At 46.1% G+C, this 12,995-nt stretch overlaps 2 protein-coding genes across 2 annotated transcripts in view; one reads left to right on the top strand and one right to left on the bottom strand.

Annotated features, from left to right (window-relative positions):
• Positions 1 to 701: 701 nt before the first annotated feature.
• LOC112219090 (zona pellucida sperm-binding protein 3-like) lies at positions 702 to 2,858 on the bottom strand. Its single transcript, XM_024380301.2, has 5 exons — positions 2,249 to 2,858; positions 1,898 to 2,016; positions 1,673 to 1,776; positions 1,217 to 1,394; positions 702 to 817 (listed from the first exon to the last, which is right to left on the bottom strand). The coding sequence occupies exons 1-5, from the start codon at positions 2,747 to 2,749 to the stop codon at positions 796 to 798; spliced, it is 924 nt and encodes a 307-aa protein (XP_024236069.1). The 5' UTR covers positions 2,750 to 2,858; the 3' UTR covers positions 702 to 795.
• A 7,733-nt stretch (positions 2,859 to 10,591) lies between these two features.
• The window catches only part of LOC112218337 (DENN domain-containing protein 5B), a 39,569-nt gene continuing 37,165 nt past the window's right edge, over positions 10,592 to 12,995 (top strand). The window contains exon 1 of the mRNA XM_024379043.2: positions 10,592 to 10,925. Coding sequence (XP_024234811.1) covers positions 10,814 to 10,925 — 112 coding nt within the window. The 5' untranslated portion in view covers positions 10,592 to 10,813. The remainder of the gene's footprint in view (positions 10,926 to 12,995) is intronic.

The following is a 12,995-nucleotide window of genomic DNA, read 5'->3' as shown; positions in this document are numbered from 1 at the left end:
TCGGCTTCCCACTGCACATCTGGGGAGAGAGAAGGCAATTGTAAGAGGACTAGAATTATCATAAACATGAGATGTATTGCCAATGTTTAAGAATGCGCAAAACAAAGTCCCTCAAGCGGCAAACATCCAATTGAATGATGATCGCACATGTCAGTTTAGGCACACAGGGTCAAGCCACAGTGCAGCGCCACTGGACGGGGAGAGCAAGGTGGGGTTAATAGCCTTCCTCAAGGGCACAAGGATAGGAGTTCTCAGGATCTGGCCCAGCAGCCCTCAAGTTGCCAAATCATTTGTGTTGAGCCTCAAGGAAGCTGAAATGTTGAGCCAGTGAATTTGAAAACTCAAGTCATACCAGCGTGGATGGAAATAGCCCTGGCCCTTCTCATGGTACAGGTGGTGTCACAGCAACCACACACCTGGTCATCCCCATCTGCAGACCACCACCTGTGAAGAAAAACAAACTGCTTTACCAGTATTCAGTAGACCTGAAACAAGAAATTGAAGAACAATCCTGCCAGTCCATTAAGAAATGTGCTTCCATTGCAAAAATCAACACACCCATCAGAAGAAAAGTCACTGTACATATACCCGTTGACAAAGGAACAGGCCTTGCCCTCAGCAGAAGTTGGGGAGGAAGCTGCAGTGGCCTTTAGGTGGCAGGTTATGTAGATCAGGTCCATTTTTTCCTGGCTAGTTTTGCTGTTACTTCCAGGGCCAGCATACTGCTGTTTGAATATGAAGGTCTCCAGCTGGATCTGAAGCTTGTGGTCCTGTGAGCGAGGCAGGAACTGGGAACTAGTGCCCATCAACTAGACACCTGAAGAACATTTCACAAGGAGAATGTGCAGTAACATTTGCAACTTCTATGGAAGATTTCAGTAGATAGAGATTACTTATCTACCGACAAAATATTAATGGAGAACCTCAATTAAAAGGAATTTGTCCAGAATTAGGCTCATCTGCTTTTGCCAGTAAGCTGTATGAAATTAGTTGTACAGTCATAGTTTGTTGGTCAATTATTTCAGTAAGAAATGTGGAATTGGTATTTCAGTTCATATTTAGCAGACACTCCTATCCAGTGCATTACACTAACATTGCTAAAATGACAGTCTGCAAGCACAACCCTCAATATAGCATCTCAGCTAAATCGGTGTTAGTAAGACAAAAGTATAGTTAGTTTAATTCCTGATCCCAAACAATGCCCTCGCCGACTCACCCGTCATTCTCAATGAATGAGTATCTGGGCTTAGAGTTAATGTCAGGCACCAGCGTGGCAACACAGCTTTCCACAAAAACCTGCAGAGGCACATGGTGGTACTGCAGGATAGTGGCTTCCATGCGAATCAAGTCACCTAGGAAGTACTGACTGGAGGCCCTCTCCATCTGCCAGTCATCTAGAAAGCAAAAATCTGTGTAATTTAATAGCATCTTGACAAAGAAACACCCAAAATTATAGACTTCACATTACAATGTAACAACCATGTCAGTCATTTCTGGGCTACAGTAGACTGCTGCAAGTTGTGTGTAGCATTCACTGGGACCAGCAAGTGTCAACCCAACACCTTAACCATTACACCAAGAAAACCAAACCGCTTCGCGAGGTTGCTAGGTGTTGGCTAAGTGCGCTACCATACAGACACTAATAATAATTAACAGACATGGAACTGCCCACCAGTCATGAGCTTGAGAGAAAAGTAGAGTTGCTCCTCAACTAATTTAGAGTCTGCAAAGAGGGTCCAGGTAGGCTTCAAGGCATTGCTGCTCACATTGAGTTTCCTGCAAGGGGAGAAATGGACATTAGTTATTGCAAAATTAACCAAAGTCCTGAGTGACGTCAGCCTTCTTCTGATAAGTCAATGTCTATGCACCACAAGTCATCTGCGTGGAGAAGTCTCACCTCTTGTAGTGGCACTCAATGCCTACAACAGCCTCAGTGGTCCTTACAACAGGGGTGTTGGCAATATTGCTTGGTTTGTAGAGCAGGTAGAAGGTATAGATGAAGGCATCCTCTGCCATCTGTGAAGTGGTAGCAAAAAAAAACAAGTGTTTAAAGCAGTTGCTTTAAATAACTCCATTTCATTTCACTTCAAATAATGTTTTATTTGTCACATGCTTCGTAAACATGTGGACCAAATGACACTTAATTTAGAGAATAAAAAGTCCAAGACTAGGCTTACTATGTGTCCAGGAAACCAGTCCTGAGATGTAAAATATTTTAACTGGACATTTGGATTTGAACAAAGGCTACCTCCAGTTTGCTGCCGCATCCCTGCAGCTCAGACTCAAATATCAGCCTTTGGGCTTCGACATCCTCCCCAACTGCAGCACAGCCCCCCAGGGTGAGATGCGCCGGCTGGATGAGTTGCCCAATACCAAACAGATCCTGCGTGACCTCCACCTGGACCAGATTCTCCCCACATTTGACCCCCACCGTGTTGGCAGGGACAGGCTGCTTCAGCTCAACATTTCTCACATCAGGCTTGGCCTCTGGCACTGGATCACGAGGAAACGTCCAGGTCAGCGGAGTTTCAAAGCCTTGCTTTGACTGGAACACTAAATCCTGCTTCCTGGGTTGCAGCACTGCAGATCTCTGGTTCTGGAAGCCCCTGGGTTGTAGCACTGCAGACTTTTGGAAGGCCCTGGGGTTCAGAGCTGCATGAGCCCAAGGAGCTGACAACACAGCATCCCAGAAACATACAAACGCAGCAACCACTGCCAAAAGCTTAATTAGCACCTGCTTTGATCCCATGGCTGCAAATATCAAATGCTGAATTCACAACATCTCCTTGGGTGTCTAGGAAGAACCTTTTAAAGCCATCTGGTTGAACATGAACCTGCCCCTTCATTAATCAGTGTAATCAACCTCAAGACTGTGCTCATTAAAAGGCCCTGTAGAATACTTAAGAAACGCATCCTTCCCATAGAGCAGGGGTGGGCAACTCCAAATGATCCTTGGGAGGGGGTCTGATTGGTGTCACACTTTTTCTCAATCCCTTGCAAACTCAGTTGATTAATCAAATTGCATTCTAAACTGAAGATCATGATTAGGTGATTATTTGAGTCAGGTGTGTTAGCTGGAGCTGGGGTAAAACTGTGACACCAATCAGGCCCTCAAGGACTGTAATTGCCCACCTCTGCCATAGAGAATGACAGAGACCTCTTGTGGCCTAAAGGCCATGTCAGCACGGCCAGCGCCATTGAGGGCTTCCACCATTTTAAATTAGTCAACTGGGTGGGGACTTCCAACTTCATTGGATGATCATCAGGAGGGATCAACCAATCGTGAAGAAGAAAATCACTACTTCAAAATGGCGATTGCCTCCATGGGGTGTGTTCAGTTTACCGCATCATTTGCTATGTTGAGTGACGGTTTGTACTGAAAGACTCAGTTTGTTTCTAAGTTGCGTTACAGCACTGAAAGACACTTTTTCACAAAACCGTGCATACCGTTCTTGAACAGCCTTTGAGGTACGTTTGCTCCCGTTTGGTAGGTTTGGTGAGGTGGGGCCTGATCAATGTGAGTGTGACCATCTTACCTAGGCTACATCACTTTCTGTTTCTGTCTGTCAAAAGTACAACTTAAGTCAACTACTGTCGGACGGGTTGAATAAGTGAAAAGACGGACCGTTACTGTGCTTCTTGGAAGACAATTCGTGCTTTCAAGACAACTGGGAACTAATAAAAAATGTGGTCAAATCATGACGTCAGTGATCTTTAGGTCAGAAAGTCAGAGTTCTAGAAAGAGACCAGAGTTTCCGACTTGGAATCCCTTCTTCTTCTGTTTTAATAGTTGACATCCATTATGTTTCATTACCACCCCCAACTGAACTATAGTATACAGTCGTGGCCAAAAGTTTTGAGAATGACACAAATATTTAATTTCCACAAGGTTTGCTGCTTTAGTGTCTTTGGATATTTTTTGTCAGGTGTTACTATGGAATACTGAAGTATAATTACAAGCATTTCATAAGTGTCAAAGGCTTTTTATTGATAATTAGATGAAGTTGATGCAAAGAGTCAATATTTGCAGTGTGGACCCTTCTTTTTCAAGACCTCTGCAATCCACCCTGTCATGCTGTCAATTAACTTCTGGGCCACATCCTGACTGATGGCAGCCCGTTCTTGCATAATCAATGCTTGGAGTTTGTCCGAATTTGTGGGTTTTTGTTTGTCCACCCGCCTCTTGAGGATTGACCACAAGTTCTCAATAGGATTAAGGTATGGGGAGTTTCCTGGTCATGTACCCAAAATATTAATGTTTTGTTCCCTGAGCCACTTAGTTATCACTTTTGCCTTATGGCAAGGTGCTCCATCATGCTGAAAAAGGCATTGTTCATCACCAAACTGTTCCAGGATGGTTGGGAGAAGTTGCTCTCGGAGGATGTGTTGGTACCATTCTTTATTCATGGCTGTGTTCTTAGGCAAAATTGTGAGTGAGCCCACTCCCTTGGCTGAGAAGCAACCCCACACATGAATGGTCTCAGGATACTTTACTGTTGGCATGACACAGGACTGATGATAGCGCTCACCTTGTCTTCTCCGGACAGGCTTTTTTTCCGGATGCCCCAAACAATCGTAAAGGGGATTCATCAAAGAAAATTACTTTACCCCAGTCCTCAGCAGTCCAATCCCTGTACCTTTTGCAGAATATCAGTCTGTCCCTGATGTTTTTCCTGGAGAAAAGTGGCTTCTTTGCTGCCCTACTTGACACCAGGCCATCCTCCAAAAGTCTTCGCCTCATTGTGCGTGCAGATGCACTCACACCTGCCTGATGCCATTCCTGTACTGGTGGTGCCCTGATCTCGCAGCTGAATCAACTTTAGGAGACGGTCCTTGCGCTTGCTGGACTTTCTTGGGCGCCCTGAAGCCTTCTTCACAACAATTGAACCACTCTCCTTGAAGTTCTTGATGATCCGATAAATAGTTGATTTTAGGTGCAATCTTACTGTCAGCAATATCCTTGCCTGTGAAGCCCATTTTGTTCAAAGCAATGATGACGGCACGTGTTTCCTTGCAGGTAACCATGGTTGACAGAGGAAGAACAATGATTCCAAGCACCACCCTCCTTTTGAAGCTTCCAGTCTGTTATTCAAACTCAATCAGCATGACAGAGTGATCTCCAGCCTTGTCCTTGTCAACACTCACACCTGTGTTAACGAGAGAATCACTGACATGATGTCAGCTGGTCCTTTTGTGGCAGGGCTGAAATGCAGTGGAAATGTTTTTGGGGGATTCAGTTCATTTGCATGGCAAAGAGGGACTGTGCAATTAATTGCAATTCATCTGATCACTCTTCATAACATTCTGGAGTATATGCAAATTGCCACCATACAAACTGAGGCAGCAGACTTTGAGAAAATTCATATTTGTGTCATTCTCAAACCTTTTCGCCACTATTGTAGATCCATTACACTTTGTGATGCAAAATGGGAAAAGGGAACCATGAAATTTTTTAAATAAATACACATTTGAATTTTTTTTGTACCTTTATTTTACTAGGCAAGTCAGTTACAAACAAATTCTTATTTACAATGACTGCCTAGGAACAGTGGGTTAACTGCCTGTTCAGGGGCAGAACGACAGATTTGTACTTTGTCAGCTCGGGGGTTTGAACTTGCAACCTTCCGGTTATTAGTCCAACGCTCTAAGCACTAGGCTACCCTGCCACCCCAATTACCCTACCAACTAACGCTATACTCATTAAAACCCATCACATTATTCCACTACTTTAACCCTATCTATCCTTGCACTATGCCAACGGCCTGGGAGGAAGTACACCACCACTCAACAAACGCTGTAACTCTTCTGAAGTCAAATCTCGTACACCCAAGTACTTCGGTTCAAAAAAGGAAATCAACCAAGTGATATAAACGCATTAGGCCCTAATCTATGGATTTCACATGACTGGGAATACAAATATGCATCTGTTGGTCACAGAGAGCTTAAAAAAAAGGACGGGGGTGTGGATCAGAAAACCAGTCAGTATCTGGTGTGACCATTTTCCTCATGCAGTACGACACATCTCCTTTGCATAGAGTTGATCAGGCTGTTGATTGTTGCCTATGGAATGTTGTCCCACTCAATGGCTGTGCAAATTTGCTGTATATTGGAGGCAACTGGAACACGCTGTCTTACAGCTGTACTCAAAGCACCCCCCTCCCTCTTTCTCTCTCACTCCCCCCTAACTCTCCCCCATCTCCTTACCTCCCTCTCTCTCCACCTCCCTCCCTCCATTTCTCTCTCCCCCCCCTCCCTCCCTCCCTCCTCCCCCTCTCCCTCCCCCTCCCTCCCTTTCTCTCTCCCCCTCCCCCCTCTCTCTCGTTCTCTCTCTCCCCCTCCCTCTTTCAATTCAATTCAATTCAATTCAAGGGGCTTTATTGGCATGGGAAACATATGTTAACATTGCCAAAGCAAGTGAAATAAACAATAAAAATGAACAGTAAACATTTCACTCACAGAAGTTCCAAAAGAATAAAGACATTACAAATGTAATATTTTTTATATATACAGTGTTGTAACGATGTACAAATGGTTAAAGTACAAAAGGGAAAATAAATAAGCATAAATATGGGTTGTATTTACAATGGTGTTTGTTCTTCACTGATTGACCTTTTCTTGTGGCAACAGCTCACAAATCTTGCTGCTGTGATGCACATTGTGGTATTTCACCCAGTAGATAAGGGACTTTATCAAAATCAGGTTTGTTTTCTAATTATTTGTGGATCTGTGTAATCGGAGAGAAATATGTGTCTCTAATATGGTCAAACATTGGGCAGGATGTTAGGAAGTGCAGCTCAGTTTCCACCTCATTTTGTGGGCAGAGTGCACATAGCCTGTCTTCTCTTGAGAGCCAGGTCTGTCAATGGCGGCCTTTCTCAATAGCAAGGCTATGCCCACTGAGTCTGTACATAGTCAAAGCTTTCCTTAAGTTTGGGTCAGTCACAGTGGTCAGGTATTCTGCCACTCTGTACTCTCTGTTTAGGGCCAAACAGCATTCTAGTTTGCTCTGTTTTTTTGTTAATTCTTTCCAATGTGTCAAGTAATTATCATTTTGTTTTCTCATGATTTGTTTGGGTCTAAATGGGTTTCTGTCCTGGGGCTCTGTGGGGTGTGTTTGTGAACAGATCCCCAGGACCAGCTTACTTAGGGGACTCTTCTCCAAGTACTGCAGTGCATCTCCTCCCCATGGACTCCATCAGATTTTCCAGTTCTTGCTGTGAGATGTTACCGCACTCTTCCACCAAGGCACCTGCAAGTTCCCGGACATTTCTGGGGTGGAATGGCCCTAGCCCTCATCCTCCGATCCAACAGGTCCCAGACGTGCTCAATGGGATTGAGATCTGGGCTCTTCCTGCAGGAAGGGTACCACATGAGGGAGGAGGATGTCTTCCCTGTAGCGTTGAGATTGCCTGCAATGACAGCAAGCTCAGTCCGATGATGCTGTGACACACAGCCCCAGACCATGACGGACCCTCCACCTCCAAATTGATCCCACTCCAGAGTACAGACCTCAGTGTAACGCTCATTCCTTTGATGATAAATGCGAATCCGACCATCACCCCTGGTGAGACAAAACTGCGAATCGACAGAGAAGAGCACTTTTTGCCAGTCCTGTCTGGTCCAGCGACAGTGGGTTTGTGCCCATAGGCGGCATTGTTGCCAGTGATGTCTGGTGAGGACCTGCCTTACAACAGGCCCACAAGCCCTCAGTCCAGCCTCTCTCAGCCTATTGAGGACAGTCTGAGCACTGATGGAGGGATTGTGCATTCCTGGTGTAACTCGGGCAGTTGTTGTTGCCATTCTGTACCTGTCCCGCAGGTGTGATGTTCGGATATACCGATCCTGTGCCGGTGTTGTTACATGTGGTCTGCCACTGCGAGGACAATCATCTGTCCATCCTGTCTCCCTGTAGCACTGTCTTAGGCGTCTCACAGTAAGCTTTTGGTGTTTTTCAGAGTCAGTAGAAATGCCTCTTTAGTGTCCTAAGTTTTCATAACTGCGACCTTAATTGCCTACCGTCTGAAGGTGTTAGTGTCTTAACGACCGTTCCACAGGTGCATGTTCATTACTTGTTGATGGTTCATTGAACAAGCATGAGAAACAGTATTTAAACATTTTACAATAAAGATCTGTGAAGTTATTTGGATCTTTACAAATTAACTTTGAAAGACAGGGTCCTGAAAAGGGGACGTTTCTTTTTTTTGCTGAGTTTACATTGTACACAGAGGATATTTTTGCATGCAGAGTCTTAATTTGGTGTTTGTCCCATTTGATGAATTCTTGGTTGGTGAGCGGACCCCAGACCTCACAACCATAAAGGGCAATGTGTTCTATAACTGATTCAAGTATTTTTGGCCAGAACCTAATTGGTAGGTCGAATTGTATGTTCCTTTTGATGGCATAGAAGGCCCTTCTTGCCTTGTCTCTCAGATCATTCACAGCTTTGTGGAAGTTACCTGTGGTGCTGATGTTTAGGCCACGGTATGTATCTTTTTTATGTGTGCTCTAGGGCAACAGTGTCAAGATGGAATTTGGATTTGTGGCCCAGGCGACTGGACTTTTTTTGGAACACCATTATTTTGGTCTTACTGAGATTTACTGTCAGGGCCCAGGTCTGGCAGAATCTGTGCAGAAGATCTAGGTGCTGCTGTATTAGGCCCACCTTGGTTGGGGACAGAAGCACCAGATCATCAGCAAACAGTAGATATTTGACTTCAGATTCTAGTAGGGTGAGGCCCGGCTGCTGCTGACCTTTCTAGTGCCCTCGCCAATTTGTTGATATATATGTTGAAGAGGGTGGGACTTAAGCTACATCCCTGTCTCACCCCACAGCCCTGTGGGAAGAAATGTGTGTGTTTTTTTGCCTATTTTACCCGCACACTTGTTGTTTGCGTACATGGATTTTATAATGTCGTATGTTTTTCCCCCAACACCACTTTTCATCAATTTGTATAGGAGACCCTCATGCCAAACTGAGTCAAAGGCTTTTTTCAAATCAACAAAGCATGAGAAGACTTTGCCTTTGTTTTGTTTTGTTTGTTTGTTTGTCAATTAGGGTGTGCAGGGTGAATACATGGTCTGTCGTACGATAATTTGGAATAAAGCCAATTTGACATTTGCTCAGTACATTGTTTTCACTGAGGAAAGGTACGAGTCTGCTGTTAATGACAATGCAGAGGACTTTCCCACGGTTGCTGTTGACGTATATCCCACGGTAGTTATTGGGGTCAAATTTGTCTCCACTTTTGTGGATTGGGGTGAACAGTCCTTGGTTCTAAATATTGGGGAAGATGCCAGAGTTAAGAATGATGTTAAAGAGTTTTAGTATACCCAATTGGAATTTGTTGTCTGTTATTTGATCATTTCATTGAGGATACCATCAACACCACAGGCCTTTTGGGGTCTCTCTCTCTCTTACCCCCCTCCTCCTCTCTTCCCTCTCCCTCTTTTCCTCTTCCCCCTCCCTCTCTATACCCCCCTCTCTCTCTCTTCCCCCTCTCCCTGTCTCTTCCCGCCCTCTCGCTCTCTTCCCTCCCTCCCTCTCTTCCCCCCCTCTCCCCCCCCCCTCTCTCTCTCCCCCTCTCTCTCTTTTCCCCCTCCCCCACCCCCTCTCTCTTCTCCCCTCCCTCTTTCTCTCTTCCCCGTCCCGCTCTCTCTCTCTTCCCCCTCCCTCTCTCTCCCCCTCCCTCTCTCTCTTCCCCCTCCCTCTCTCTACTTCTTCCCCCCTCTCTCCCCCTCCCTCTCTCTTCCAACCCTCCTCCCTCTCTCTTTTCCCCCTCCCCTCTCTCTTCCCCCTCCCTCTCTCTACTTCTTCTCCCTCCCCCAACCCTCCTCCCTCTCTCTCTTCCCCCCTCTCTCTCTATCTCTCCCCTCCCTCTCTCTCTCTGTCTTCCCCCTCCCCTCTTTTACTCTTCCCCCTCTCTCTCTCTCTCTTCCCTCTCTCTCTCTCTCTCTCCCTCCCTCCCTCTTCCCCTCTCTCTCTTCCCCCTCCCTCTCTTTCTCTTCCCCCTCCCCCTCTCTCTTCCTCCCTCTCTCTCTCTTCCCCCTCCCTCCCTCTCTCTTCCACCCCTGCTCTCTCTCTTTCTTCCCCTCCCTCTGTCTCTCTCTTCCCCCTCAGCCCTCTCTCTCTCTTCCCCTCAATCTCTCTCTCTTCCCCCTCCTCCCGCTCTTTCTCTTCCCCTCATTCTCTCTCTCTTCCCCCTCCTCCCGCTCTCTCTCTTCCCCTCATTCTCTCTCTCTTCTCCCCCTCCCTCTTCCCCCCCCTCCCTCCCTCCCTCTCTCCCTCCCCCCTCCTCCCCCCCTCCCTCCCTCCCTCCCTCCCCCTCCCCCCTCCTCCCCCTCTCTCCCCCTCCTCCTTCTCTCTCCTCCGTGCTCCCCCTCCTCTCTCTTCCCCCCTCCTCCATCTCTTCCCTCCCTTTCTCTCCCCTCCTCCCCTTATCACACTTTGGGAAAATCCAATAGTGTCCTACTCGTATCCTCTCTCCTCCTCAAAACCCATTGGAGGAGAAGGTCAGAGGGGAGGAACCTCTGGTTTTCTCATCCAATGGGTTTTGAGAAGGAGGCGTGGAGAAAGGACGCAAGGAGATGCAATTGAGATCCTCCCCAAAATAGGCTCCCTGTGCCTCGACAACACAATCAAAAACGGGCTGACACTAGGCTGCCGACCGTGGACCGAGAACAGAAGAGCACATTTCATCCCAAATATAATACGAGGAGTTCGTTTGAAACGTCTCACTTGACCTGCGTAGGCTACACTATGGAGATCCAGAGCGTGGAATAGAGACGGACGGAGTAGCCTATCACATCTAAACCGATGATGAGCGGGGTTACCTCTGCCACAGGCTCGGCTTCGTGCCGCTTCGCCCAGCACTTCGTGGTGTGTGGATTGGATACGGAGACTGGTCTAGAACCCGAAGAATTAGCTGGTAAATATTGTTTTTTGATAGCCTATTATAGCATAATATAGAATAATCATTCAAAAAGCGTTAACTGCCGAATTTGCCAACGCAATTGAAGGTGAAATCACCAAAAGGTCTTCAATCAATTGATTTATCAAAGTGACTGGGCGACCGTCCGAGTTATTCTTTTTTTTGTCGAGCTTAGTCAGGTGAGAAGTGCAATGGTGCCTATCCATCCAGTATCGGTGAGACTTCGGGAAAACAGCTGAGACCGTGACGGTCAGCAGGGAGTGTTTATTGTCGTGACAGTCACAGCTGAGCAGATATAGAAATCCCTTAAATTTAACTTCTCAATCAATTCATATTTAACCGTTTTGACTGATGGGCAACTCCAATCCTCGGGGCCGGGGTGGTGTCATGCGCACTCCATTCCTAACAAACACAGCTGAGAATTATACACTGAAGATCATGATTAGTTGATTATTGGAGTCAGGTGTGTTTACTGGGGCATTCCCATCCCTGGCCTATTTATATATCCATGATTACAGCATATTTTGTGTTTTTATTGTCATTATAAAGTCTGAACACTCGCCACATCGCTCCCTGGGGGGATGGGGTTGTGTAGTTATTAGAGGAGAACGGCTGATGCCAACCATGTAGGCCAGGGTTTTCTGGATTGGTGTCACGCTTTCCCATCCGCATTTTTAACTGAAGATCATTAGATTATTGGAGTTGGGTGTATTAGCTGGGGTAAAAGTGTGACACCAGTCAGGACTGAAGTTGCCCTACGAGGTCCAGAGCCTGCTGGTTTTCTGTTCTACCTGGTAACCGAAGAAAACAATTTGAAAAGAAGTGAGATTAACTTGTACTACCCAAACTTTTTTTTTTCTCCTGTTGCTCAACATTTAAAAAAAAACATTTTGTGCCATAATCAATGAACAACGACTCAGGGAAGTAGCACTCAAGTGCATCGCAGGATGCGATGGGAGGAGTCATCAGGGGAGGAGATGACAGGATGGGACCGGGAGGCGGATGGTGGTCTGTGAGACTGGAATCATCAGGGGAGGAGATGGGGTGGGGCAGAGCCGCCGTTGCACCACCTTAGACCTCACAAGTTCAGATGGTACAGGTTAATTTGCCTCCTTTTCAGATTCTTCTGTTTCGTGCCTGTAGGGAATCGGTATACCCATTAAGGCTGGGATGATGCCAGTATTGCGATATTCGTTAGTATCGTAGCAAGGAAACAAATCCACTTCATGTTTTAACTTCTTTAGGAAAACAGCCTAATGTTGTTAACAAACATCATTACCATTATGTCACATTGATTTATTTTCCATGCTACACTATTTTACATACAGCAGGTTTTTAAAGGACCAAATAGTTTACTCTGCTTTGTCTTTTCATTTTTGCCATGGAAAAAATATTACGATACTGGTATGGACACCACCCTATGTAGTGGACACCGCCCTATGTAGTGGACACCGCCCTATGTAGTGGACACCGCCCTATGTAGTGGACACCGCCCTATGTAGTGGACACCGCCCTATGTAGTGGACACCGCTCCATGTAGTGGACACCGCCCTATGTAGTGGACACTCCCCTGGCTGCCAGTCTGTTTCTTCTGTAGCCAACTCCTTCGTGGTTGTCGGAGCCTCTTCTGGTCCGGTCTCCTGGATGCAGTGGTGGAGGGCGTCAGATTGCCATGGTGACCATGACAGTCAACCACAGTGAGGCTGCGGTAGTGCCTGAAACCTGAGGGGGAGGGAGTGGTCACATCCAGAGCTATATGACATTATCTCTAAGAGAATAGACTTACCGCGAAGATGAATGCCTAAAGCAGTGGTTGGCCTTCCTATCGGCTCTGACCAGAATATCGGCAGTCATATTTTTCTGTTAAATCTTAATTTTCTTTTAAATGTTGAATCGCCACCATTTGTTCTCCCCCAGCAGTTGATCGTTAGGTAATCAGTCACCCACTTGCTTTTAGAAAATCGTCTTCAGTGTAGCTTTCTTGAATCCTCCTTTCTCATTCCAAATATGAGATTATGTATGTAGGTACAGATGAAGTCAGAAGTTTACATACACCTTAGCCGAATA

The sequence above is a fragment of the Oncorhynchus tshawytscha genome, linkage group LG01, assembly GCF_018296145.1.
Source record: "Oncorhynchus tshawytscha isolate Ot180627B linkage group LG01, Otsh_v2.0, whole genome shotgun sequence".
Classification (NCBI taxonomy): Eukaryota; Metazoa; Chordata; class Actinopteri; order Salmoniformes; family Salmonidae; genus Oncorhynchus; species Oncorhynchus tshawytscha.
This window is presented reverse-complemented; position numbering and strand designations above follow the sequence as displayed.